The sequence below is a fragment of the Aquarana catesbeiana genome, linkage group LG01, assembly GCF_042186555.1.
Source record: "Aquarana catesbeiana isolate 2022-GZ linkage group LG01, ASM4218655v1, whole genome shotgun sequence".
Lineage (NCBI taxonomy): Eukaryota > Metazoa > Chordata > Amphibia > Anura > Ranidae > Aquarana > Aquarana catesbeiana.
The window spans coordinates 543,394,635-543,422,567 of record NC_133324.1 but is presented as its reverse complement, the minus strand read 5'-3'; the positions used below and the strand labels follow the sequence as shown (position 1 = coordinate 543,422,567).

Genomic DNA, 27,933 nt, shown 5'->3' with positions numbered 1-27,933 from the left:
GTGGAGAGATTATCTGCTCACTGGGCTGTCAAAAGAAATCATCCCAGTCTGCCAAGTTTAGAACTTGAAACATTGTAACTAACTTCCTTCTTAGATCAAGGGATAAATGTCTCTGTGTAAACAAATAACCAGGCAATCTGCCAAGTTTTAAACAACTGTAAATGCAGGAAGTTTAACCACTGAAAGTCTAAATCTTTTTCTGACACTTCTTTCTTAAGTTAAAATTAATATTTTTTTGCTAAAAGAAAATAACCTGGGACCCCCAAATCTCTCTATATTGTATCTCTCTATATCTCTGTCCTAGGGAATAAAATGGCAATTGCTGCAATATTTTAAGTCACACTGCATTTGCCCAGTGGTTTTTCAGATGCAATTTTTTGGGGAGAAAATACACTTCAATTAAAAAAAAAAAAAAAAAAAATTGAAACAGTAAAGTTGGCACTATTTTTTTTTTGTTTTTAATGTGAGAGAATTGTGATCTATCCTCTAAGCAAAAAAATCGTGATTCTCATTTTAGCCAGAATCGTGCAGCACTACTTGCTAGTGAGCACCCAAAATTTAGTAGCTCAGAAAATTAGAATATTACATAAGACCAATAAAAGGATTTTTCTTTTTCATTCATCTTGGGACACAGAGTCAGGCTAATATTCATTAGACGGGGACACGAGGCCCATTTTGGACCTAAGGTCCTTGAACAAGTATCTATTGATACAGCCCTTTCGAATGGAGTCTGTCCGCTCAGTAGTAACCTCACTCCAGTGGGGGAGACTTTTTAGGCTCCATCGATATAAAGGACACTTATTTACACGTACCTATCTTTCAGCTTCATCGGTGGTTCCTACGTTTTGCAGTAAAGGAACATCATTTTCAGTTTGTGGCTCCACCCTTTGGGCTTGCTACAGCTCTCTGGGTGTGCACAAAGGTCCTAGCACCTGTACTGGGCCTTTTTAAGAGTCCAAGGAATCCTGGTGCTCGGGTATCTGGAGGACCTCCTGCTCAGAGATCACTCAGTACAGGGTCTAGAATAGAGTGTAATATACACAGTGAGGTATTTGAAAAGCATAGGCTGGATCAAAAATGCAGTCAGCCTCGAGACCAGCTCAAAGCCTAAAATATTTAGGTCTGATTCTAAACACGGCCCAAGCTAAAGTATTCCTGCCACCCGTAAGGATCTGTGCCCCGAAGGATCGGGGCACCAGACAACCCTCCATTCGGCTCTGTATGAGCCTTCTAGGGAGGCTGGTATCCTCGGCAGTGCCCTATGCCCAATTCCATTTCAGGTCTTTACAGCAAGACATCTTGTTGGCTTGGAACAGAGGAAGAAATACCCTGGCTTATCCAATGTGCTTATCTCCTCAGGCATGCTTAAGCCTAAACTGGTGGTTGCAGGATCAGAACCTGCGAAAGGGAAAATCCTTTCTCCCAGTAACTTGGAGAATACTGATTACAGATGCCAGTCTCTCAGGCTGGGGAGCGACCCTAGACAGGCTCACAGCTCAGGGGAAATGGTCAAGGAGAGCAGACCCTGCACATCAACTTCCTAGAATTACTGGCAGTCCATCTAGCCCTACGGTCCTGGATGGTGGAGCTTCAGGACTGCCCCATCAGGGTTCAGTCCGATATTGCCACGGCAATGGCCTATATAAACCACCAAGGCGGTACCAGGAGTCGTTCAGCTTTGAAGGAGGTTAACTACATACTAGCCTGGGCAGAGGGACATGTACCAATAATATTGGCAGACCATATCCTGGGAGTAGAGAACTGGAAGGCAGATTATCTCAGCCGCCAGCAGATCTGCCCGGGGAAATGGTCCCTACACCCAGGAAATTTGCCAACGTTTGGGATGGCCAGAGGTCAACCTACTGGCGTCCAGGTTCAACAACAAGCTACAGCAGTTTTTGTGTCGAACAAGAGATCCTCTGGCAATTGGAGCAGATGCTCTGATCGTTCCATGGAGCCAGTACTCCTCCCTGGTTTATGCTTTCCATCAGATACTTCTCCTTCCATATTTGTTGTGCAGGTTTCGGAGAGAGGGGTTCCAGTCATTTCTGGTGGCACCAGCCTGGCCCAGAAGGCCCTGGTTCCTGGAGATTGAGACAGACAAAACTAGATGGGCCATGGGCGCTTCCACGTCACTCCTATCTACTGTGTCAAGGTCCTATATTCCACCCCAATTTACAATCTCTAAATTTGATGGCATGGCTATTGAAGCCAGGGTGTTAAAGGACCATGGCATCTCGGGACCAGTGGTGTCTACTCTAGTTAATGCTAGAAAAGCTGTCACTAGGAATATTTATCATAAGGTATGGAAGACTTATATTGCCTGGTGTGAAGTCAGAAAATTGCATTTTTGGGAGACTTCTCACTTTTTTTTTTTTCTTTTTTTTTGTACAGTCAGCTGTGGAAATCAAATTGGCTTTAAGTACAATCTGAGGTCAAGTTTCGTCCCTATCGGTATTCTTCCAAAGACCTTTAGCCTCCCATTCACTGATCTGAACCTTTATGCAGGGGCTAGCTCGCTTGCTTCCCCATTAGGTCACCTATGTGTCCTAGGGACTTGAACTTGGTGTTGTCTGTGTTACAGAAACAACCATTTGAACCTATTAAGGAAATTCCATTAGACTTGCTGTCACGCAAGTTAGCCTTCCTGATGGCTATCACCTCAGTTGGAAGGGTGTTGGGGTTGGCGGCCCTTTCGTGCAGGGAACCGTACTTTATCGTTCACTATGACAGTCGTTATGACCTGTTCCATCCTTTTTGCCAAAGGTGGTGTCGGCCTTTCATTTAAATCAACATTATTTTTGCCTTCTTTTTTTCGCTCAGCCTTGTTTGGCGGAAGAGAGATGACAGCATTCTTTGGATGTCCGTGGCGGTTAAGGTTTACGTGTCTAGATCTGGGGAGATCTGAGGATCAGACTCTTCTCTCTTTTTTTTTTTTTTTTTTTTTTTTTTTTTTTTTTCGGTCTGAAACAAATCTCCTCCCTTTAGGGTGAGAGCACATTCTACCAGGGGTGTAGGCACCTTCTGGGCTTTTTGCCATCAATTATTTGTGGCTCAGATTTGTAAGGCTGCTACCTAGTCTTCAGTACATACGTTCACAAAATTTTATCAAGTAGATGTTCGAGCAACTGAGGATTCGGCTTTTGGCTGCAGTGTACTGCGGGCTGCTGTATAAGTTCTGATGGCTATTGTTTGGCAGGGTGTCTCCCTCCCCTCAAGGGTATTGCTCTGGGACATCCCAGCAGGTAATGAATATTAGCCTGACTCTGTGTCCCATGATGTATGAAAAAGAGAAAGTAGGATTTTTACGTCATACTTGCCTATAAAATCCTTTTCTTTGAGTACATCATGGGACACAGAGATCCCTCCCCTCTTTTTTGAGTATTCAGTGCTTACTACAAAACTGAAGTGCTTCCTGTATGGGAGGGGTTATATAGGGGATCACTTCCTATCTAAAGACCTTTGGTCTATCAGTGTCCATTCACCTGGAGATGAAGTATAACCCAGCAGATAATGAATATTAGCCTGACTGTGTCCCATGGTGTACTCAAAAGTATTTTACAGGTCAGTATTATGTAAAAATCCTATTTTAATACAGAAATGTTGACTTACTGAAAAGTATGTACAATATAGTGTGCACTCAATACTTGGTAAAAGCTCCTTTTGCATGAATTACTGCATCAATGCGGCATGGCACTACTGAGCAACGGCAGCCCAGGTTGTTTTGATAGCGGCCGTCAGCTCGTCTGCATTGTTGGGTCTAGTGTCTCTTCTTCCACTTGACAATACCCCACAGATTCTCTATATGGGGTTTAGGTCAGGCAAACTTTACACTGGACCTCATGCAAATTGGCTTCTGTTCCTTTCCACTCTTCCTCCAGACTCTTGGACCTTGATTTCCATCTGAAATGCAAAATTTTACCACAGCCCATGATAATTTGGGGAGACATGTCATCTGTTGGTGTTGGTCCACTGTGTTTTATCAAGTCTAAAATCAGCGCAGCCCTCTACCAAGAAATTCTAGAGCACTTCATGCTTCCCTGTGCTAACCAGCTTTATAGAGATGCTGATTTCATTTTCCAGCAGGACTTGGCACCTGCCCACACTGCCAAATGTACCAATACCTGGTTTAATGATCATGGTATCATGCTTCATTGGCCAGCAAACTCGCCTGACCTAAATCCCATAGAGAATCTGGGGTATTGTCAAAAGGAAGATGAGACCCCAGACCCAACAATGCAGACAAGTTGAAGGTCGCTATCAAAGCAACCTAGACTTCCATAACACCTTAACACCTTAGCAGTGCCACAGGCTGATCGCCTCCATGCCACGCTGAAAAAGGATGCCCAACCAAGTATTTCCGCCTGTGTCAGATTTCGTCGGAAAGAATAACTTATATTATTCACTGCAGGCGGTTTCCATCTTCATTGTGGGCATTTGAAGCCCACAAGCATTTATTTCCTGGATGTGGTGAAGGCTGTGCTCCCAGCATTCACCACTCGTTCCCGCACATGCTCAGTGGCATCCTGGGAAGCCTGAGACTAGCTCCCAGGAGTCTGGGAGAGGCTAGAAACACGCCTACTCCCACGGGAGCAGAACCAGGAAGTGCAAAGAAGAATAGAAAAATAAAAGGTAATTACGGCGATTTAAATTTTTTTTAAACGGCATGTCAGCATCTAGGCAAGGAAGAGAATACATACAGATATTGTTCAAAATTTGGGTGGAACCCCGCTTTAAGTGTGTAATATACTGTACATGGACATATTTCTCAGTAAATATATACATTTTGAATCAAAATCGCGATTCTACTCCCCCTCCAATCATAAAACAGAATCTCCCGATTCTATGTAACAAGTACAGATTTCTCTGCTCACAAAAAAAAAAAAAAAAAAAATCAAAATCCAGACAGCCTGCCAAGTTTATCTGAGATGAAGAGAAACCTTGTAAACATTTCATTCTTGCATCAAAGGAATGAACTTCTGTCTGTAAATGAGGTCAGTTTAACCACTTAAAGCGGAGGTTCACACAAAAATTGAACCTCCTAAGGTCTAAGACATGTATTTGCACCCACTTCCGGCATAGACTACCACGGGAGTCTACTCCCCCTCCCGTCCCCACCACGCTGTCGGCTAAGACACACACGGGTCCCAGAGACAGCGGGGACCAGTTAGGAATCGCAGCACGACTCGCACATGCGCAGTAGGGAACCAAAGCAGCAGCGCTTCACTTCCCGATTCCCTTACAGAGAATGGTGGCGGCAGCACCCGAGGGACGGATTCGGTCTCGGGTGCCGACATCGCTGGACCCTGGGACAGGTGAGTGTCCTTATTTTAAAAGTCAGCAGCTGCAGTATTTGTAGCTGCTGACTTTTAAAAAATTTTTTTTTTTTTTTTTTTTTTTTTTTTTTTTTTCACGGGACTTCCTCTTTAAAGGTTTAGTCTACATTCCGTTGTTTACAAGTTAAAAATGATCTCTATCATCTCACACTGTATTTGCGCAGCGGTCTTTCAAAACGTAATTTTTTGGGAAAAAATACACTTAAGTTTTAATAAACTGAACAGTAAAGTTAGTCAAATTTTTTTAGTATAATATGAAAGATGTTACGCTTAGAGAATCTTTATTCGAAGCAAAAAAATTGTTATTCTCATTTTAACTAGAACCGTGCAGCTCTAATACAGTATGTATGTTTTATAGTTTTTAATTATACAGTGCCTTGAAGTAATCATACCCCTTGACATTTTACACATTTTGTCATATTATAACCACAAACGTAAATGCGTTTTTTTTAATTGGGATTTTATGTGATCGACCAACACAAAGTGGCACATAATTGTGAAGTAGAAGGAAAATGATAAATGGGTTTTTAACTTTTTTTTTTTTTTTTTCTCTTCAAATATCTGGCGTGCATTTGTATTCAGCCCCCCTGAATTAATACTTTGTAGAACTTTAATTACAGCTGCTTTTTGGGGATGTCTCTACCAGATTTGCACATCTAGAGTGACTTTTTTTTTTTTTGCCCGTTCTTCTTTGCAAAATAGCTCAAGCTCTGTCAGATTGGATAGAGTGTGTGTCTGAACAGCAATTTTCATGTCTTGCCACAGATTCTCAATTGGATTTAGTTCTGAACTTTGACTGGGCCATTCTAACACATGAATATGCCTTGAGCTAAACCATTTTGTTGCTCTGGCTGCTGGTCTCAAGTCCTTTGCAGACTCTTACCGGGTTTCCTCTAAGATTGCCCTGTATTTGGCTTCAGCCATCTTCCTATCAACTCTAACCAGCTTCCCTGTCCCTGCTGAAGAAAAGCATCCCCACAACATGCCACCATCATGTTTCACAGTGGGGATGGTGTGTTCAGGGTCATGTGCAATGTTCGTCTTCTGTCACACAACTTGCTTATAGGCCAAAATAAATTTTTGGTCTCCTCTGACCCCAGAGCACCTTCTTCCACATGTTTGCTGTCTCTCCCACATGGCTTCTCGCAAACTGCAAACATGAGTTCTTATGGCTTTCTTCTTGCCACTCTTTTCGTAAAGGCCAGATTAGTGGAGTGCATGACTAATAGTTGTCCTGTGGATGGTTTCTCCCAGCTGAGCTGTGGATCTCTGCAGCTCCTTCATTTACCTTGGGCCTCTAGGCTGCTTTTCTGATTTAATGCTGTCCTTGCCCGGCCTGTCTGTTTTTAGGTGAAGGGCCATGTCTTGGAAGGGTTGGAGTTGTGCCATACGCTTTCCACTTTTGGACGATGGATTGAACAGTGCTCCATGAGATCAAAGCTTGGGATATTTTTTTTTTTTTTTTTTTTTAATAATTTAACCTTGCTTTTATCTGACCGGTCTGGTGTGTTCCTTGGCCTTTAAGATGCGATTTGTTCTCTAACAAACCTCTGAGGGCTTCACAGAACAGCTGTATTTTATACTGAGGTTAAATTTTATACACAGGTGAACTATTTGCTAATAGGCTGACTTCTGAAGGCAATTGGTTCCACTAGATTTTAGTTAGGGGTATCAGAGTAAAGGGGGCTGAATACAAATGCACACTTTTCAGACATTTTATTTGTAAAACCTTTCAAAAAACATTTTTCTTGAACTCATCAATTCTGTGCCACTTGTGTTGGTCTATCACATTCCCAATAAAATTAATTTATGTTTTTGGTTATAACATGTCAGAACGCAACAGCTCAGCAGGGGAGATTGCTATACTAACTTTGCATGGTTGGCACAGCTGCGCCTACCTGCGTTGACAGAAACTCAGTGTGTGCCAGGCTTTAATCAGATGCACTTTAGATGGGGTGATAATGCAGGACCACAGTTGTTGCCTCATAGCAGAAGGCGCCTAAACAAGACCTTCATAGCACATAATTTTATTTTTTATTTTTTTTGGGGCTGCCTATACAAACTAATTTTTGTCATGACTTTTATTAGGTTCACACCACACTGCCATGTACTACTTCTTCTTTTTTTTTTTTTTTTTTTTTCAGCTCGGCGCGTTGCAACGCAGTACACCATAACATTGTGTTCAATGATAAATGTCTTTTTTTGACATTTCAATAAAGTTGGAAAAAAAAAAAAAATAGTGTGGTGCATTCTTTACAATGCATCGACACTACTATCATTACAGTGCACACCAGTATGAAATGTTGAAAGGTCTGCTAATCCATGTAAATGTTTTATGTCTCATTTTATACAAGTTTACTAGTTTTTTTTTTATTTGATCAAATTTGAGATTTGTTTTTGTGTTTTATATATAAATATATCTGGGGAGTATATTAATTTTGTTTTATCTCTTGATAAAACTTACATTTTCCTTTTTTCAGAACATGGTGATGAGTTTCCGAGTATCTGATCTTCAGATGCTTCTGGGATATGTCGGACGCAGTAAAAGTGGCTTGAAGCATGAGCTTGTCACACGAGCTTTGCAATTAGTGCAATTTGATTGTAGCCCTGAAGTCTTTAAAAAGATAAAGGAGCTCTATGAGACAAGATATTCAAAGAAACCCACTGATTTAGTTACCACAGCTGCAACACAACTGACACAATCACACCGATCGGACTCTTTGCTCATCCATCCATCTTTTGACCATGGAACAACTGCGACTAGGACTCAACCCAACATGGACTACCAGTCTGTATATGCAAAGCATGTCAATGGCTTATCTCGGATACCTCCCAAAGCAATGAGCAAGCCTGAGGTGCGACTTGTCAAACTCCCTTTCTACGACGTGGTTGATGAGCTTTTAAAGCCGACAGAACTTGGTAAGATGTACACTTTTTTTTTTTTTTTTTTTTTTTTTTAGATTTGCTCATACCATTGCTCCCTTTTTTTTTTTTTTTTTTTTTTTTTTTTTTGTTTGGTTTTCTTGGGGTTTTCTACTAGACTTCAGCCATGAGGGAGGGTCTGTGTGCAGAAAGTGCTCATACTTTTGGGATGTAACTGGAGTAACTTTGGGGTTTGACAAGGGTGCCAGTGGGTGGTTTAATCTTTTCTAATCCACAGAGGGTAGGGTGTGGTGAATAATAGTTACTTGCATTTAGCATCTTACATTAAAAAGGTATAACTGTGCCTACCTTGAGTCTGTTGTTAAAAGGGAAGTGTTCTGGTTCATGCAGGATGTGATCCAGTATTTGGAAAGATTGAGTTAGGGGAAAATTTTGTGACGTTCATACTGATATCAAACAGTAATTGCGCTAGTGGAAAAATTATTAATAAAATACTTCAGTGACCGCTGCACTATATACCTACATAAATATATCCTGATTTGTTCTGTGCTGCCCAAAAACACAAAGTGAAAGTACAATAATACTTGAGAATTTCATAAAGTGAAAAAGAGAAAAATTCATATAGGTGCTCACAAAAGTCAGCTTGAAGTGATTCTAAAGGCAGTTTTCTTTAATCTTTATGCATTAAGATAAAAAGCCTTCTGTGTGCATCAGCTCCTCTAATACTTGTACCTGAGGCCCCTCCTAGATCCAGCAATGTTGCAGGATTGTCTCGGCTGCCTGTGACTCTCCTCTTCATTGGCTCCCACTGCTGCCCATCAGTCAGTCAGCCATTGAGGAGAGAGAGGGTGTGGGGCTGGGTCACAGCTCCATGTCTAAATGGACACACGGAGCTGTAGCTCAGCTTGGTGCCCCCATAGCAAGCTGCTTGCTGTGGGGGCACTCAACAGGAGGGACACGCCAGGAGAGCCGAAGAGGGAGAGGAGGAGGATCCGGGCTGCTCTGTGCAAATCCACTGCACAGGGCAGGTAACTATAACATGTATGTTCACTAAAAAAAAATAGACTTTACATTCACTTTAACCACTTCAGCACCGGAAGAATTTACCCCCTTCCTGACCAGAGCACTTTTTGTGATACGGCACTGCGTCGATTTAACTGACAATTGCGCGGTCGTGCGATGTTGCACCCAAACAAAATTTATGTCCTTTTTTTTTTTTTTTTTTTTTTCCCCACAAATGGAGCTTTCTTTTGGTGGTATTTGATCACCTCTGCGGTTTTTATTTTTTGCACTATAAACAGAGCGACAATTTTGGAAAGCTTTTTTTTAAAATTCTTTGCTATAATATCCCCCAAAAATAACATTTTTTCCTCAGTTTAGACCGCTATGTATTCTACATATTTTTGTTAAAAAAAATCGCAATAAGCATATGTTAATTGGTTTGCGCAAAAGTTGTTATAGCGCCTACAAAATAGGAGATGGATTTATGGCATTTTTATTATATTATAACAATGAAGAAATCCTGGACTGCCACACTCTGAAGAAAGGCATCTTTATTGTAAATCGTTAAAATCCAACATAGAACCCGTCACAGGGACAATACAGAGTACAGTAGCTAACGCGTTTCACATCAATGGATGCTTACTCATACGCTAGTATGTGTAAGGGAAAAATTGTGTTTAAATGAAAAAATAAGGTGGAAAAACCACCAATCACAGCTTAACAATTAGACTACACCCTTAACATAAATTGATCCTAAAATCCCAAGGATAGGTAGCATCTGTGAGTTAAGGAAATCCGGAAAAACACACTGACATTTAAAATAGTAAAGTATCCATGGATAGCAGTCAAAAAGTAATGATCACAATAATACCTTATCACGGTGTTCATATCACAATGGGATAATAAGAATGACAACACAAAAAGAGAAAATAATGAAATAAAATTGGAAATGATGATAAAAGAAATAAGACAAATAATCCATACTTCAATAAAACATACACATGAATAAAAAAGTATGGATATGGTGGACGTAAAATAGATCAAATACAAGACAAGCCCAGCAGCTATATCCGGCAAGTCACCGGAGTATCGCATAGGCTTCCAAAAAAATATTATCAGTATCGTAACAAAAATTCTAACGGTGTGTAAAAGTATATGTTATAAACGTGGGGATATGCTTACCAAAAATTGATAAATATTAGAGCAAAAAACTACAACAATATGTAAGAGCATGTTTCCTTCGAAATGTTATGCATTACAAAACTGAAACACTATTACCAATAGTGTAAAGATCAATAATAGAGAGAAACCCTAATGACACATGAAATCTCGTCTAAATTATGTAAACAGAGAAAATTACTGAATTTACCTAAAAGTGTATAATCAATGATTTGGGGAGAAAAAAGGGGTTTATAATGTAACCGGAACTGCATGAGGTCCGGAGGCTTGGTGAGTGGCATTTCCTTTCTATTTATTATATTATATTTATTTATTTATTTTTTTTGTGACTGCGACATTATGGCCGACACTTTTGACGTTATTTTGGGACCATTGTCATTTATGCAGCGGTCAGTGCTATAAAAATGCATTGATTACTGTATAAATGACACTGGCAGGGAAGGAGTTAAACACTAGGGGGCGAACAAGGGGTTAAGTGTGTCCTAGGGAGTGATTCTAACTGGGGGGGATGGGCTACCTAGGACATGACAGCGATCACTGCTCCCGATGACAGGGAGCAGTAGATCTGTCTTGTCACTAGGCAGAACGGGGAAATGCCTTGTTTACATAGTCTTCTCCCCATTCTGCCGCTCCGTGACATGATCGCGGGACACCGGTGGACATTGAGTCCGTGGTCATGAGCCACGCAGCGTGTGTGCGCCCACAATGACACTTCTTAAAGGGGACGTACCTGTACGCTCATTTGCGCATCCATGCTATTGTGCCAATGTATATCTTCGTGCACTGGTCAGCAAGCGGTTAATGCACAACATAATCCTGAAGTGCTTAGTGCAAAGTCTATGATCAGAAAGGAATCGCGTGCAAATACAGGAGCCTAAATAATCCCTCAGACAGGTAAAACTCTTCACCACTTGTGTACACATCCTGTCACAATCTGCTTACCAGATCCTCAGACCTCAAGGGGAGGAGGGTCTGGGTACGCTTTAGGGAGAAAACTCAAATGGATGCATATAGAGCAATTTACTGAATATATAAGACATGCATATGCAAGGATTGCACATATTTGTTTTGATGTTGCACTTGATAGTATATATGTAAGATGGTAATTTCTCTTTCCTTCAATGACGGACACAGCACTTTAAAGCGGGGGTCCACCTATCTACCGTGTGGTGTTTTTTTTTTTTTTTTTTTTTTTTTTTTTTTTTTTTTTTTTTTTTTTAGTTCATTCACAAACTTTTCTTCTCAGCATTACATACTCACATATTGTGTGTAATTATGTCCGCCTGTGTCAGATTTTGTCGGAAAGAATAACTTATATTATTCACTGCAGGCGGTTTCCATCTTCATTGTGGGCATTTGAAGCCCACAAGCATTTATTTCCTGGATGTGGTGAATGCTGTGCTCCCAGCATTCACCGCTCGTTCCCGCACATGCTCAGTGGCATCCTGGGAAGCCTGAGACTAGCTCCCAGGAGTCTGGGAGAGGCTAGAAACACGCCTACTCCCATGGGAGGAGAACCAGGAAGTGCAAAGAAGAATAGAAAAATAAAAGGTAATTACGGCTATTTAATTTTTTTTTAAACGGCATGTCAGCATCTAGGCAAGGAAGAGAATACATACAGATATTATTCAAAATTTGGGTGGAACCCCGCTTTAATCTTGACCTTAGGGATATATCGCCACCTTTAGGAGAGGATTAGGCAGAACACAACAAAAAAACAAGCACAGTATCGCCCAGGGGGCGGTCCTACTGGCTATAACCCCTCACTCTGCTCCCAGCAGCTCAGTTTTTTTTTTTCTTCCTAGTCTAGAAGGACCTGGCTCCCTGTTAGGACCAGTGGTCTTTGAAAATTTTTTTTTTGCTGTTTTTGTTTTTGCTTCCTGCGATCTACAATCAACAGCCAGGCTGGGTGACAGGCTGGATAATTTAGATCCTGGTAGTCTCCCCAGCCTGGCCATTGAGCGCGTGCAGACTTTAGCTCCGCGCTGGGTCGGCCGTGACAGGCCCCATTTGGGTCCGGGGCGGCCGGTGAGCTATATGCTCCAGGGCACACATATGACCGAGCTACTGCTGTCTGAGTCAGTGTTGCCATGGCCAACAATAGGGGATTGGCGCTGTTCTCTGATAATAGTAACAGACTCTCACCACAAGGGAGGAACTGCGCTACATATCTGAGTAAATAACTAAAAAGAGGTGAAAAAAAAAGTATGCTGCAATATGTATAAAATGGTTTCTTTCCAGGGTGGAAGCGGCGTGCGGGTCAAGGTGGGTAAACCCCCCCCCCCCCCGTCTTCCCTGGGGAAAGCTCTGATTCAGACTTGGGCCCCACTGTGGCAGGTGGCCCCTGTTCTGACGCTTCAGAAGTTGCGGACCATGACCCTTCGGACAGTGAGGAGGAAGCCTCCGTGTCCTTTTCAGCGCAGGAAAAGGCACTAGTGGGAGCACTTATCACGGCTTTGTGGGATACTTTAAAGATGGAGGATACGGCTGGGGCATCTGCAGATGTGTCGGTCCATTTTGGGTCCCGCAAGCCGGTCTGCACAGCTAAGGTGTTTCCCTAACTTATTTTGATAAGTTTATTTACAAGGAGTGGGAACGCCCGCAGCATGCCTTTTCGGTCCCAAGGCGAATGGTGGTGTGTTACCTCTTTGAGGAGAGTTTTCTGAAAAAATGGACATCTCCTCCAGTCGTGGACCCCCCCCCCCCGGTATCTAGGTTAAATAAGGTGACCACGATTCCGGTGGAAGGGTCCCCCTCTTTCAAGGGCCCTGCAGACAGAAGAGCCGAGGTGGTTGCCCGGTCCATGTTTACGGTGGTGGGGTCAACGCTTCGGCTGGTGTTTGCGACACCAGAGCTGTGGCGAACACTTACAGAATGGGCTAAGTTGTTGCACTGCGAGTTTGGGAAGGAGCAGGTTTCCCCAGTCTGTGTTGAACTGGCAGACCAGTTAGTGCACGGCCTTAAGTATATTTGTGATGCGGCCCCTTTGCTTTCTAGAGCCTCGGTATCAGCAGTAGTGCTGCGTCGGCTGATTTGGCTCAAGTGTTGGTCTGCAGACCAGACATCTAAGAAAGCACTGGTGGACTTGCCCATCCAAGGTGGGAGGCGGTGGCTCCTCGCTGGATCACATAATTAAAAATGTTACTGGGGGAAAGAGTGCTTTGCTCCCACAGTCCAGAAAGGGTAAGGAGCCACGCCGTATTCAGGGGCCCTCTTTTTCGTCCGCCCGTGTAGGCGGGTAAGCGTTCCCAGTCCGACAAGGTGCCATGTGAGGGACAAAAGCGTCCCTGGTAGCGCAAGCCTGCGAACAAATCGGCTTCCGCATGAAGGTTCGCCCCCGCCTGACTCTCGGGGGGGGGGGGGGGGGGGGTCGCCTTCGGGAGTTTGCAGACCGGTGGACTTCGCTTCTTTCTGACCAGTGGGTCTGCGAGCTGGTTTTGTCAGGCTACAAGATTTCTTTCTTGTCCGCCAGACAGGTTTTTTCCCTCCAACCTTCATCTCCTTCCGGCTCGTCGGGATGCCCTGTTTGGGGCAGTACAGGACTTACTACTGCGTAGGGTGATAGTGCCTGTACCAACGTTGGAAAGGTTTTAGGGATTCTACTCCAATCTGTTTGTAATCCCGAAGAAGGAAGGGGGTCTGTCCGGTCCTGGATCTCAAGGCCCTGAATTGTTTTGTGAAGGTTCGGAGGTACAGGATGGAATCTGTTCATTCTGTGGTCGCTGCACTTCATCAGGGGGATTTCCTGGTGTCTTTGGGCATCAAAGACGCATACTTGCATGTCCCTATATACGTCAGACACCAGAGGTTCCTGCGATTTGCGGTTGGGGACGAGCACTAACAATTTGTAGCTCTTCCCTTTGGCTTAGCGTCGGCACCAAAAGTCTTCACCAAGGTGCTGGCTCCAATTCTGGCGTTGCTGAGACAAAGAGGGATCGCGATCATGGGTTACCTGGTCGACCTCCTCCTGAGAGCAGCTTCTGCCTTAGAACTGAGGGAGGATGTGGCGATCACCACGCAGACGCTTCAGGAATTTGGCTGGGTGTTGAATCTCCAGAAGTCGGTGTTGCTGCCGACCCAGCACCTGGGGTACTTGGGGAAGTCTTTCTGCCTTCAAGCAAGCTGCAGACTCTCCAATCTGCGGTGCGGTTACTGATGTCCTGCAGGTGGTCGTCGCTGCGTTTTTTGCATGCGAGTTCTGGGCTTCATGGTAGCCACTTTTGAGGCAGTACCGTATGCGCAGTTCCACACTCGAGTCTTGCAGAAAGAGATCCTGCCCAAATGGGACAAGTCTCAGACATCCCTGGATTGTCAAATCTGGGTGAGCCAGCTAGCCAGGGCTTCGCTTCTCTGTTGGCTGAGGTCCCCAGGCCCTTTGGTCCAGGAAATCGTTCCTTCCTCTTCATTGGATGGTGATCACGACGGGCGCCAGCCTGACCGGCTGGGGGGGGGATATTTGGGGCATCCAGTCGGCCCAGGGTCGCTGGACACAGGAAGAATTCCGCCTGCCGATCAATGTGCTGGAGCTACGGGTGATCGGTGCCTCTTCACATGGTCGCGGAGGCTGCAGGGTCGTCCGGTCAGGATCCAGTCAGACAACGCCACGGCGGTGGCATATGTCAATCATCGGGGAGGGACAAGGAGCTCAGCGGCGGCGCTGGAGGTCTCCCACATCCTACAGTGGGCAGAGCGGCGTGCGCCGGCTCTGTCAGCCGTGTACATTCCGGGCGTAGAAAACTGGCAGGAGGACTACCTCAGTCGTCGGTTGCTGGACCAGGGGGAATGGTCACTGCATCCGGAAGTGTTTCGGCTCATTTGCTTACGGTGGGGCATGCCGGATGTGGATCTTCTGGCCTCGTGGCTCAATCGGAAGGTGCAGAGGTTTGTGGCCAGGTCAAAGGATCCCTGGGCGGATGCATTGGTGGCCCCATGATCGTTTAATTTATGCCTTTCCCCCCTCTCAGGCTCCTCCCTCGTCTGTTGCGCAGAGTGGAGGCCGAGGGGATTCCGGTGATTCTGATTGCCCTAGACTGGCCTCGACGTCCTTGGTACGCCGACTTAGTACAAATGGTGGCGGATGTTCCTTGGTGGCTGCCGGTGAAGGAGGACCACCTGTCTCGAGGTCCGATTCTCCACCCTGCTTTACCGTCGCTGGCTTTAACAGGGCATGGCTGTTCAAAGCAAGGTGCTGAGGGACCGAGGGCTGTCGGCTTCAGTGATTTCCACTTCTCATGCAAGTCTCCTTATTTGATCATCCACAAGGATAAGGCGGTGCTGCGTATGCAGTCTTCCTTCCTTCCTTCCTTCCTTCCTTCCTTCCTTCCTTCCTTCCTTCCTTCCTTCCTTCCTTCCTTCCTTCCTTCCTTCCTTCCTTCCTTCCTTCCTTCCTTCTCCGTTTTAAATTCTTTGAATGTGGTCCGAAGAAGGGCCTGGTGGTCTCATCGGCCAACATTTCTCGGTGAATCAGACAGATTGCTGTTCAGGCTTATGCCATAAGAGGGCGGGCGCCTCCCTTTCCCGTCACGGCGCATTCTACCAGGGCTATTGGTGCTTCCTGGGCTTTCCGGCATCAAGTGTCCGTTTCACAGGTGTGTGAGGCGGCTACCTGGTCATCAGTACACACTTTCACCAAATTTTACAAGGTCCATGTGGGTGCATCTTCGGATGCATGCTTCGGCCGCAAGGTTTTGCAGGCGGCCGTCTGAGGTTGCGGCGACTCTGATGGGGAGTTCTTTTTGTTGTGGGTGGAGTTCATTTTATCTGTGTTTCCCACCCCTCGTTTTTGGCACTGCTTGGGGACGTCCCTAAGGTCAAGTTAAAGTGCTGTGTCCGTCAATGAACGAAAGAAAATGGGATTTTTGTACTTGCCGTAAAATTTCTTTCTCTGATGTTCATTGACACACAGCACCCACCCCTCCTTTTTATGTTTGTACTGCTTTTTTGACGAACTGAGCTGCTGGGAGCAAAGTGAGGGGTTATAGCCAGTGGGACTGCCCCCTGGGCGGTACTGTGCTTGTTTTTTTGTTGTGTTCTGCCTAATCCTCTCCTAAAGGTGGCGATATAACACTAAGGTCAAGATTAAAGTGCTGTGTCCGTCAATGAACTTCAAAGAAAGGGATATTAGGTAAGTGCAAAAAAACCCATATATATTATTATTTTTTTTTTTTTTTTTTTTTTTTGCACAGGCACAGTTTTTCTGTGGAGTTTGGTGAAATCCATACTGAAAGGCTTTTAGAGGGTTATCAGTGCAGTATTGGCTCAGGCAGTTCTAGACTAGACGTTGAGTAGAGTAGTTAAATGGGAGCAAGGAGATGGGTGGTTCAAAATTGGTGGGATCTAGAGAAGGTGTTTTTAAGTATGAGGGAGACATGTATGTCGTAGAGGGTTGGGGAAGATGCTAGTAAAGGGAGAGATTTACAGCTGAGCATTTTCAGCTTGTAAAACGCCAGAAAAACACCCGAAAAACTCCCAACAAGCAAAATCCCATTCATTTTAAATGTTTTTTTGTAGCCTGTAGCAAAATGCCTGAAGCTCAAAGTACATGAGCTTCTTTTTGTGCAGATAACAGGCGTTTTTCTGCTTTTTACATTGGTGACCTTTTTGACCTGTGTAAAAACACTAGACTTTAAGCCTGAAAGGGAAACTCTCAGGTGAGAATGCAGCCTAAAAATGCGGCAGTGTAGGACAAGGCAGAGGTTGATTCTATTAGCTGCGAAACAAAGTGGCAGGTGGTTATGCAGACATTGAAGCGGTACAATTTTATTTTATTTATTTTTTTGCAACCTCCTCTGTTAGCAGGGTTAACAAGGAAGTATTCCAGCTCTCCCTGATTGTTGCAATTATTAGCAAGTTGCTTTTTGCTCTGGGATGTTGCCTTTTCATGTACTGTAGATGGCATATGAAGAGTCCCGCAGTGAGGATTGCATGCCCAGACGCTCAATACAAAATCATGGGCCAATAACAAAATTAATGGAAACTATAAAACCAGAAGAATAAAAACAAACCTACCAGGTTCACACTAGGAAACCTAGGTAGTACAACTGTCTCTTTTAATGCTTGCGGGCAAAAAGGTATCACTGCTGGGTTCCTAGCGGATCCCCCGGCCTTCAAAACCCGAAACATGATGGTCGGGATAGTAGTTAAAGACCCTGTCGTCGGTGTAAGAACAGCTTAGCCAGCACTATAAGGTGAATACACAACCATTCCTGTAAAAACCCCTATATCAGGTAGGGCTAAGTAACTTGTCAATCTCCACGGAGTAATACATCTAGCCAGCCCAGATGTCAAGAAATTGTTCTTTTTGTTAATAAGATAGACCCATCTTTCTGCCTCCATAACCCTTTCTACTTCCACCGGACAGTCTCGAAGGGTCGGACAGCTATGAATATCTGACCCTTCCAATATCTAGGAATGAGACTTTTGGCTGTGTTCAGTAGATGTGCAGTGAGGCTGTTTTTGTAGGATTTTGAGGGAGAAGCATGAAATGGGTAGTGAAGCAGGGTAAATTTCAAAAGGTCGGAATGTGGCTTTTGGGGCCATTCCAACAAATAGTGGCCCACCTGGGTACATATCTATAGCCTCGCCAACATTTAAAATCCTCTAGTGGGAACATTTTAGCCAGGCTATGGGGCGTACAGTACCATCTAGAGAAACTTATAGCAGGTTTCTTGAGTTTTAGTACTAATAGAAGCATCATGGGAAAGTATTTTGGGTTTTTTTTTGTTTTTTTTTAATAGTTGAGGTATAGTGAAACTAATCCCTAATTCTGCCTTCCATTCCCTTTTTATAGTATGGAACAGATTGTGACTGCACCCCCGGCAATACCTTTATGTTCTAGATAAGAAATGAGTGGTATCGTCCTGGTGAGCACACAGCTTTTCAAACTCTAAGGGGAGCAGCTGAGCGAAGTTTAGGACCAAGTTTACGAAAAAAAAATTCTGTTACTGACGCCAAACGTCCATGGGAAACCCTCCATGTGTTTGCTGTAAACAATCCAATGATAAGAGGCAAATTTCAAACATCTGGTATCCCCGTCTGTACTCCACGTGTGGGGGGGAAAAAAAAATATTCACCAGGTTTAAACCAAGGAAAGCCCCCCAAGGGTTCCAGAGAGGAGGTTAAGGGAACTAGTTCTCCATGCCCATTTAACCTGTTCCATGTTTTTTGGGTAGCTAATATGAATGAGGGAAAAAAATGCTGATTTTAACACACCTACCTACATATGTGTGAAATGTCAAAATTGCCCTGGGCAGTAAGTGGTTAAAACTGTATTTGTTTACAGAACGACATGTTCACTTTTTGCTCAGATTTACCAGTCATACAAAACATCCTGGTTCAGCATTATGTATACTTTTCAGTGTACAATATGCAGTGTATATACAAAGTAAATATACATTTTCTTAATCTTTTATAATCAAAAACAAAAGGCGCATTTCTTTGAGCAAAGCAATCTTGCACCAATGCAGATTTAGAGCTTAAGTAAACCTGCTGCACCTCTGTCTGTGCCCTCGTTGCTACCTTTTTTGCCTTTCCAATGCTACTTTCTCCTTAGTGTGCCTCTCTGCTTTTTGTTTTGCTCTTGCACCCTCAGCGTAGTTAGGAGCGTTTTATGTATGTGTATATATATATGTATGTGTGTGTATGTATATGTGTGTGTGTGTGTGTATGTATGTATATGTATATATATATATATATATATATATATATATATATATATATACACACACACACACACAGTATCTCACAAAAGTACACCCCTCACATTTTGTAGATTTATTATATCTTTTTTTTTTTTTTCATTTGACACCACTGAAGAAATGGCACTTTGCTACAGTGTAAAGGGGTGTACAGCTTGTATAACAGTGTAAATTTGCTGTCCCCTCAAAATAACTTAACACAGTCATTAATGTCTAAACTGCTGGCAACAAAAGGGAGTACGCCCCTAAGTGAAAATGTCCAAATTGAGCCCAATTAGCCATTTTCCCTCCCGGTGTCATGTGATACGTTAGTGTTACAAGGTCTCAGGTATGAATGGGGAGTAGGTGTTACGTTTTTGTTATCGCTCTCTCTCTCTCTCTCATACTGGTCACTGGAAGTTCAACATAGGGAGAAAAGAATTGTTGCTCTACATTAAGATGGCCTAGGCTATAAGATTATTGCCAAGACCCTGAAACTGAGCTGCAGCATGGTGGCCTAGACCATTCAGTGGATTAATAGGACAGGTTCCACTCAGAAAAAGCTTTGCCATGGTCGACTCGAAGTTCAGTGCACGTGCTCAATGTCATATCCAGAGGTTGTCTTTGGGAAATGGATGTATGAGTGCTACCGGAATTGCTGCAGAGGGGTGGGGGGGGTGGGGTGGTCAGCCTGTCAGTGCTCAGACCATGCTCCCACACACCAAATCAAATTGGTCTGTTTGGCTTTCATCCCAGAAGGAAGCCACTTCTGAAGATGATGCACAAGAAAGCCTGCAAACAGCTTGCTGAACACAAGCAGACTAAGGACATGGATTACAGGGACCATGTCCTGTAGTCTGATGAGACCGAGATAAACTTATTTGGTTCACATGGTGTCAAGCGCATGTGGCAGCATCCAGGTGAGGAGTACAAAGACAAGTGTGTCTTGCCTACAGTCAAGCATGGTGGTGGGAGTGTCATGGTCTGGGGCTGCATGAGTGCTGCCGGCACTGGGGAGCTACAGTTCATTGAGGGAATCATGAATGCCAACATGTACTGTCACATACTGAAGCAGAGCATGATTACCTCTCTACGGAGACTGGGCTGCAGGGCAGTATTCCAACATAACGAGCCCAAACACACTTCCAAGACAACTGCTGCCTTACTAAAGAAGCTGAGGGTAAAGGTGATGGATTGGCCAAGTGTGTCTTCAGACCTAAACCCTATTGACCATCTGTGGGGAATCCTCAAACGGAAGGTGGAGGAACGCAAGGTCTCCAACATCCACCAGCTCAGTGATGTCATCATGGAGGATTAGAAGAGGACTCCAGTGGCAACCTGTGATGCCTCTGGTGAACTCCATGCCCATGCGGGTTAAGGCGGTGCTGGAAAATTGTGGCAACACAATATTGACACTTTGGGCCCAATTTGGCTATTTTCTCTTTTTGTACTCACTTTTGTTGCCAGTGGTTTAGACCATAATGGCTGTGTTGCGTTATTTTGAGGGTATGTATGTATGTGTGTGTATATATATATATATATATATATATATATATATATATATATATATATATATATATATATGTATGTATGTGTGTGTGTGTGTGTGTGTGTGTGTGTGTGTATATATATATATATATATATATATATATATATATATATATATATATATATATATATATATATATATATACAATGAGGGGGTGTTGTACTAATTTTTGTGAGCTACTGTGTGTATGTATTTACAGTGGATACAAAAAGTCTGAACACCCCTGTTTAAAATGTCAGGTTTCTGTGATGTAAAAAAAAAAAAAAATGACACAAAGATAAATCATGTCAGAACTTTTTCCACCTTTTTTAATGTGCCCTATAAACTGTACAACTCATTTGAACAAACTGAAATCTTTTAGGTGGAGGGAAGTAAAAATAAATTTAATGGTTGCATAAGTGTGCACACCCTTGAACTAATACTTTGATGACGCACATTTTGATTTTATTACAGCACTCGGTCCTTTTGGGTATGAGTCTATCAGCATGGCACATCTTGACTTGGCAATATTTGCCGACTCTTCTTTGCAAAAATACTCAATCTGTCAGATTGCAAGGGTATCTCCTGTGCACAGCCTTCTTCAGATCACCCCACAGATTTTCAATGGGATTCAGGTCTTAATCAACTCTTTTTAAAGAGCAACTGTCATCTCTGTCCCGCAGGGGCTCCTCTGACCCTCTGTTGACTCACGACAGTCTCGCTAGTCTCGCTCACTTTAATGGGACGGCTGGTGATGTGGCAGTGACACAAGGTGAGTGATGTGGCGGCAGCAGGTGAGTGGATTCCCACTAACAGGTGCTGCCAAGGTGGATATGAAATGACAGGAGCTCTTTAAATGTAAGGTCTCATTCTTACTGGTAGTTCGAACCTTTAATATTTGCAAACAAAATGAAGCTTTCCTGTTTAGAATAAGCTGTCAGGTTAATAAAACAGCACTATCAGAGCCAATTCAGTCATAAAGATTGTAGTGTACATAGATTTGAAAAACAATGGGATAAAGGAATATTTCTGAACTTTTGTTTTATCTCATGGTTACTGTGAAATTGCGTGAATGCATCAATACAGTGCATGTCATCTATGCTTGCAGAGCTTGGATTCATTGAATGAGTTTACCAAAAATGTAAATATTGCAGAATATACAGCCTCATGCTATATAACTAAGCTCCATTTCATGCTGGATAAACTGCGTTTTCTATTTAAGATAAATTAATATTTTTCTTTAGTGTGTGTGTGTGTGGGTGTGAGTTTTTTTTTTTTTTTTTTTTTTTTTTTTTTTTACAAAAGCATTTTATTAAAATTAAATTTGATAAAAATCAAAAAATCTGTTTTATAAATCAAATGAGATACATATATAATTTTTTTAGTCGGACCCAATTGGACCATCCGTTGTTCTTTATGGAGTGGGGGGTGTCTGTTTTACATCTCACCATAAAGGACAGTGGGCTGTGTCCATGTCCACTTTGCATAAGCGAAGTGGACACAAATCTGTCATCCCCCTGCTCAGCGGTGCTATTTCTTTTGTGCAGCTTACAAATCTTAAAAGCTGAATTTTTTATTTATTTTATTTTTTTAGTGGTTCCAAACGCTCAAGTATAAAACCAGACTGACAATGCTGCTGTGCCCCCCTGTGAGGGCACTCTAATACAGGAGGTGTGTTACTGGCCAGAGTACCAGGTAAAACAGTGGGAAAAGCCTAAAAACAAATGCAGCCACCACATCTAATGAAGAGCTGTAATATATTAAAAATTTGGGTTACGCCACTCTAAACTCTCTGCCGGCAGCTGTATTTCCCCATGTCCCTTGCCTTTCCAGCAGAAACCCCATGGGGACAGCTCACTCCTACCTCCTCCAACTCTTCTTCCACATACCAGTTCTTAACCTGCTGAGTCCTCTCCTGACAGCTGGGCACAGGAATTATGTCGCATACGCTGCGCTTTTACTTCTCCGTAATCAAAATATTTCTATTTATTCCCCAACAAATGTGAATCTGCCTGTGTCCTGTACTGTAATCTATAAATGGATTTTTACAGATAATTCAAAAATCCTATTTATTTTTCACTTTTAATTTATAGCCTACTCTTAATGTGACTCATCTTGAACTTTTAAAACTTTCTGAAGAATCCCACACTTTAACCTTCTTAACCACTTGCCGACCAGCCTGCCGTCATTATACTGTGGCAGGTCAGCATGATCCCACGAACCGTCGTAGCTATACGTCGGTCCCTTTTAAGCGGGATAGCAGGCGCGCCGCCGGCTGCACAACGGGATTGCCGATGCTCGTGACCGGTGGTCGCCATGACCGCCGGCCACAAGCGATCGTGGGCACGTGAGGCAGAACAGGGAGTGTGTGTGTGTGTGTGCACACATCCCAGTTCTGTTAGGAGAGGGAGATCGTGAGTGCCTACGAGCCGGGAACCACGATCTCTCATCTCCTATAGTCCCATCCCCCACAGTTGGAACACACACAGAGAACAGTTAACCCCTTGATTGCCTCCTAGTGTTAACCCCTTCCCTGCCAGTGACATTTTATACAGTAATCAGTGCATTTTTATAGCATTAATTGCTGTATAATTGTCAGTCGACCCCAAAAAGTGTCATGTGTCAAGTGTCAGCCCTAATGTTGCAGTCCCGATAAAAATCGCAGATCGATAGCCATTACTAGTGTAAAAAAAATAAATGAAAATGCCATAAATCTATCCCCTATTTTGTAGACGCTATAACTTTTGCGCAAAACCAACCAATATAGGCTTTTTGTGTGGGGGTTTTTGGTTTTTTTTTTTAAATTCCCAAAAATATGTAGAATACATATCTGCCTAAACTGAGGAAAAAATTAGCTTAAAAAAAAATTGGGGCTATTTATTACAGCAAAACGTTCAAAATATTTTGTGTGGTGGTTTTTTTTTTTTTTTCAAAATTGACGCTTTTTTTGTTTTATAGCGCAAAGATGATCAGATACCACCAAAAGAAAGCTCTATTTGTTGGGGGGAAATAAAGGACGTCAATTTTGTTTGGGTACAGCGTCGCACAACTGTCAGTTAAAGCGACACAGTGCCCTATCACAAAAAATGGTCTGGTCATTGAGCAGCTAATTCTTCCAGGCTGAAGTGGTTAAATTCTGTGATTGATTTGCTGTAAAACACACTTCACTGAGCCTACTTATCTAGGCTCAGGATGTAGAGTCAGTACAGGAATTGCTGTTTGCAGCCTGCAAGGTACAATGGGATAGGACATGTGATGCTTCTAAATCCAGAAGTAAACCAAAGGAATGAGCCGAGGAGACGCTGCAAAGTATACAGGAAATCAAGATAGTTGGGGGGGGGGGGGGGGGCGTCCGGCATAATTTTAAAACATGAAAGGCACTACATTTTGGATTATCAACCATCCTTTTATTTTATATTGCTTTTACAATGGTGGTGATATCGAGTTAAAGTGTATGCTGTCATTTCTAGATCTTCGATAACTGAAAAGAATTGACATTTGTCATTTACTTTTTTTTTTTTCTGCAGTTGCTCAGAACAGTGAAAAACTTCAAGACAGCCCATGTGTGTTTGTCCTTTCTCCAAGACAAGTCGACCTGATAAAGAATTCCAGGTACTGGTAGTGTTTTTAGCTATAATTTGTATTGATACTGAATTTCAAGCTCTCCTGTACCCCAGGGCTTGATAAGTGTTTGTTTTATTATGATACAATAGTTTTTCCACGTCTATTTGGTTACTTTGTTGTCTACATTTATCATACAGTATATAACTGCAGGATTTTATACTATTCCTACAATACCTATAGTTGGGGATTATTTTCATTGTGATTTTCATTATTCACTTTGTAACAAACGTAGAGTACCCTGCGCTTAGGATAGTGGCTAGGTTGCTGCCTCCCCAAAAAATAACTCTCCAAAAAAAGGGGGGTCCAGAATATAAAGTGAGTCAGTAAATTGGGTGGGTGGCGCTACCTGAGATTGATAGGTGTATGAAACCAATCTCTCTGACATAAACTCCTATTTACTTTACTTAGGTTTATGCTAGAGGATGTAATGGATTCCTATTCAAGAATGTAAAGGCGTCTACAGGATAACATACAGTGAGAAACCTTTAATAAACCTTTTGTCAAAGTGCTAAGTGCTACAGGTGGAGTAAATAGATAAAATCCCGTGTATTCATGGCCCTCCCTGCGCAAATGTGGCAAGGGAGTCTTCCCAGCTCCATGCAAACTAAGTGAAAAATATAATAATATAATATATGTGTGATAGCTTAACAGAAATCATATGTGTATGTGTCTATCCCTGCACAGGTGTAACCAAAAAACCTCACAAATCCAAACAATCTAAGTGCAGTCCAAATATATCTCTCGCTCTGTAGCGCTCTCTCGCTCTGTAGCGCTCTCTCGCTCTGTAGCGCTCTCTCGCTCTGTAGCGCTCTCTCGCTCTGTAGCGCTCTCTCGCTCTGTAGCGCTCTCTCTCTCTCGCTCTGTAGCGCTCTCTCTCGCTCTGTAGCGCTCTCTCTCGCTCTCTCGCTCTCTCTCTCTCGCTCTCTCTCTCTCTCGCTCTCTCTCTCGCGCTCTCTCTCTCTCGCTCTCTCTCTCGCGCTCTCTCTCTCTCGCTCGCGCTCTCTCTCTCTCGCTCGCGCGCTCTCTCTCTCGCTCGCGCGCTCTCTCTCTCGCTCGCGCGCTCTCTCTCTCGCTCGCGCGCTCTCTCTCTCGCTCGCGCGCTCTCTCTCTCGCTCGCGCGCTCTCTCTCTCGCTCGCGCGCTCTCTCTCTCGCTCGCGCTCTCTCTCTCTCGCTCGCGCTCTCTCTCTCTCGCTCGCGCTCTCTCTCTCTCGCTCGCGCTCTCTCTCTCTCGCTCGCGCTCTCTCTCTCTCTCGCTCTGTAGCGCTCTCTCTCTCTCGCTCTGTAGCGCTCTCTCTCGCTCTCTCTCTCTCGCTCTCTCTCTCTCGCTCTCTCTCTCTCTCGCTCTCTCTCTCGCGCTCTCTCTCTCTCGCTCTCTCTCTCGCGCTCTCTCTCTCTCGCTCGCGCTCTCTCTCTCTCGCTCGCGCGCTCTCTCTCTCGCTCGCGCGCTCTCTCTCTCGCTCGCGCGCTCTCTCTCTCGCTCGCGCGCTCTCTCTCTCGCTCGCGCGCTCTCTCTCTCGCTCGCGCGCTCTCTCTCTCGCTCGCGCGCTCTCTCTCTCGCTCGCGCGCTCTCTCTCTCGCTCGCGCGCTCTCTCTCTCGCTCGCGCTCTCTCTCGCTCGCGCTCGCGCTCTCTCTCGCGCTCGCGCTCTCTCTCGCGCTCGCGCTCTCTCTCTCTCGCTCGCGCTCTCTCTCTCTCGCTCGCTCTCTCTCGCGCTCTCTCGCGCGCTCTCTCTCTCGCGCGCTCTCTCTCTCTCGCGCTCTCTCTCTCTCGCGCGCGCTCTCTCTCGCGCGCGCTCTCTCTCGCGCTCTCTTTCTATATATATCTAATCTATCTCAAGCAAATACGAATGTGATTCAAAACAGTCCAGTGATCAGTTAAGTTGTGCACATTGAAAGGCAAACAGTCCTAGAGCTGATGTGCTACCATCTGATCTGAATCATTTGAAAGAGGGGAAAAATTAGTCCCAATAACGATGATATGCAATATTCCAAAGATCACAGAAGTTCATTCAAAAGGTGACTTGTGTACTCTGCATAGGTGTTCATGTGACTTTCGTGCTCCCCCTCTTGGGTCCCCATTCACCAGCTACCACTACCCCTGCAGGGGTGAATGGCATATATAGTATACAGCAGCTGAGGTTTCTGATGTCTCTCTGGGTCAGGATACTTCCACTTCCCCGTCAGGATATCCTGTGTCCGCTGAATACTAGGAGGTAGCTAGTATATTCCAGTCTTGATCCCAGCAGAAAGTCCTCATATGGAAAAGATAAGGGCTCCAGTAGTGTAGTATCAAAAAGTTTTAAGTTTATTAGAAGCTATAATTAAAATAACATAACCATCTCCCATCCATGGTAAAATGTCATCTCAAAACTAAAAACTGAACATTCAAGAAAAAACCAGGGTCTGTATGCAATGTCGGAAAGCTGGGGTTAGCAGCGTGCTCTCCAACTGAGTTCCACCCGAGTTCCTCTCAGGGAGGGCCACGAATACACAGGATTTTATCTATTTACTCCACCTGTAGCACTTTAACAAAGGTTTATAAAAGGTTTTTCACTGTTATCCTGTAGACACCTTTACATTCTTGAATAGGAATCCATTACATCCTCTAGCTTAAACCGAAGTAAAGTAAATAGTTTGTCAGAGAGATTGGTTTCATACACTTACCGATCTCAGGTAGCGCCACCCACCCCATTTACTGACTCCCTTATTATTCACTTTGTAACCCCTGATGGGCCCAACTTCACTGAAAATAATGTAATGAGCCAAAGCTTCTGAAGCGAACCTCAATAGCACTTTCACATTGGAGCCTTTGATGTATTTATTCAAAACTCTGACTACAAGGGTCAGAGATGAGAGGAGTGGTAACCTTTCTGACATATCATGCGTCATAAAATGCCTCTAGGTTCTAGACCACAGCCGCTTCCTTTTTTTATGTGCTTTAATTAATTAAACTTGGGTGATCAAATTTACATCCTTTTTGTTGTATAAAATGGGTGCCTTGCTCACATTATCTGTTGTGAAGAGGCTTGTCACTTAGTGAGCTGACAGATCATACTGCAGAAACTGTGTGGGAGTAGCAATCTTTCAAGTAGTGTCCCTGAAAGTGTGGATCCCCTTGTTGAGCTTTTTTGAGCACCATTCTGGCCCCTGCCACCCTCTTGGTTTATGCGTGATAGTGTCTGGTTCCCTTGGCTCCTTTAAACATCCCTCTTGGCGGATAAGGGAGTGTTTTTGGTGGCACCTGATTTTTGGTACTGGTCTATATTAAATGGTTTTTTTTTTTTTTTTTTTTTTTTTTTTTTTTTTTTTCTCTGTGCACGGTGAGGCTGGCAGATACATGGGAGTAACCCCCTAAACTTCATTTCCTGTGGGGGGGGGGGGGGTGGAGCCGGCATGCAGCATGTGAAGACGGGAGGGACAGAGCTCCGTTCATAGATCTTGGGAACAATTTGGCCGATTTTGCTCCAAATTGTGGGGGAATGTGTGCAGGACGATCGCAGGCACTTTCTGAAGATGGTCAAATATGGGCCATCGAAAACGGCCGGGGAACGTCTGACGTGGTTCGCCTGGGGATCCCAAGATGGCGCCGATGGCCGGGAGGATGAATGTCCCCCGCTGGTGAGCAATGCAGCCCCAAAACAGCCTGCATCTCCTGCAAGCGATCAGGTGAGTCCTAGACCCTATAGGGCACAGTTAAAGCGGAGGGG

General features: G+C 43.9%; 1 protein-coding gene across 1 annotated transcript in view; it reads left to right on the top strand.

The window, feature by feature from the left end:
- The window catches only part of PIAS4 (protein inhibitor of activated STAT 4), a 219,114-nt gene that overhangs the window by 40,915 nt on the left and 150,266 nt on the right, over window positions 1-27,933 (top strand). Inside the window, exons 2-3 of the mRNA XM_073595143.1 lie at window positions 7,817-8,255; window positions 24,131-24,215. Coding sequence (XP_073451244.1) covers window positions 7,817-8,255; window positions 24,131-24,215 — 524 coding nt within the window. The remainder of the gene's footprint in view (window positions 1-7,816; window positions 8,256-24,130; window positions 24,216-27,933) is intronic.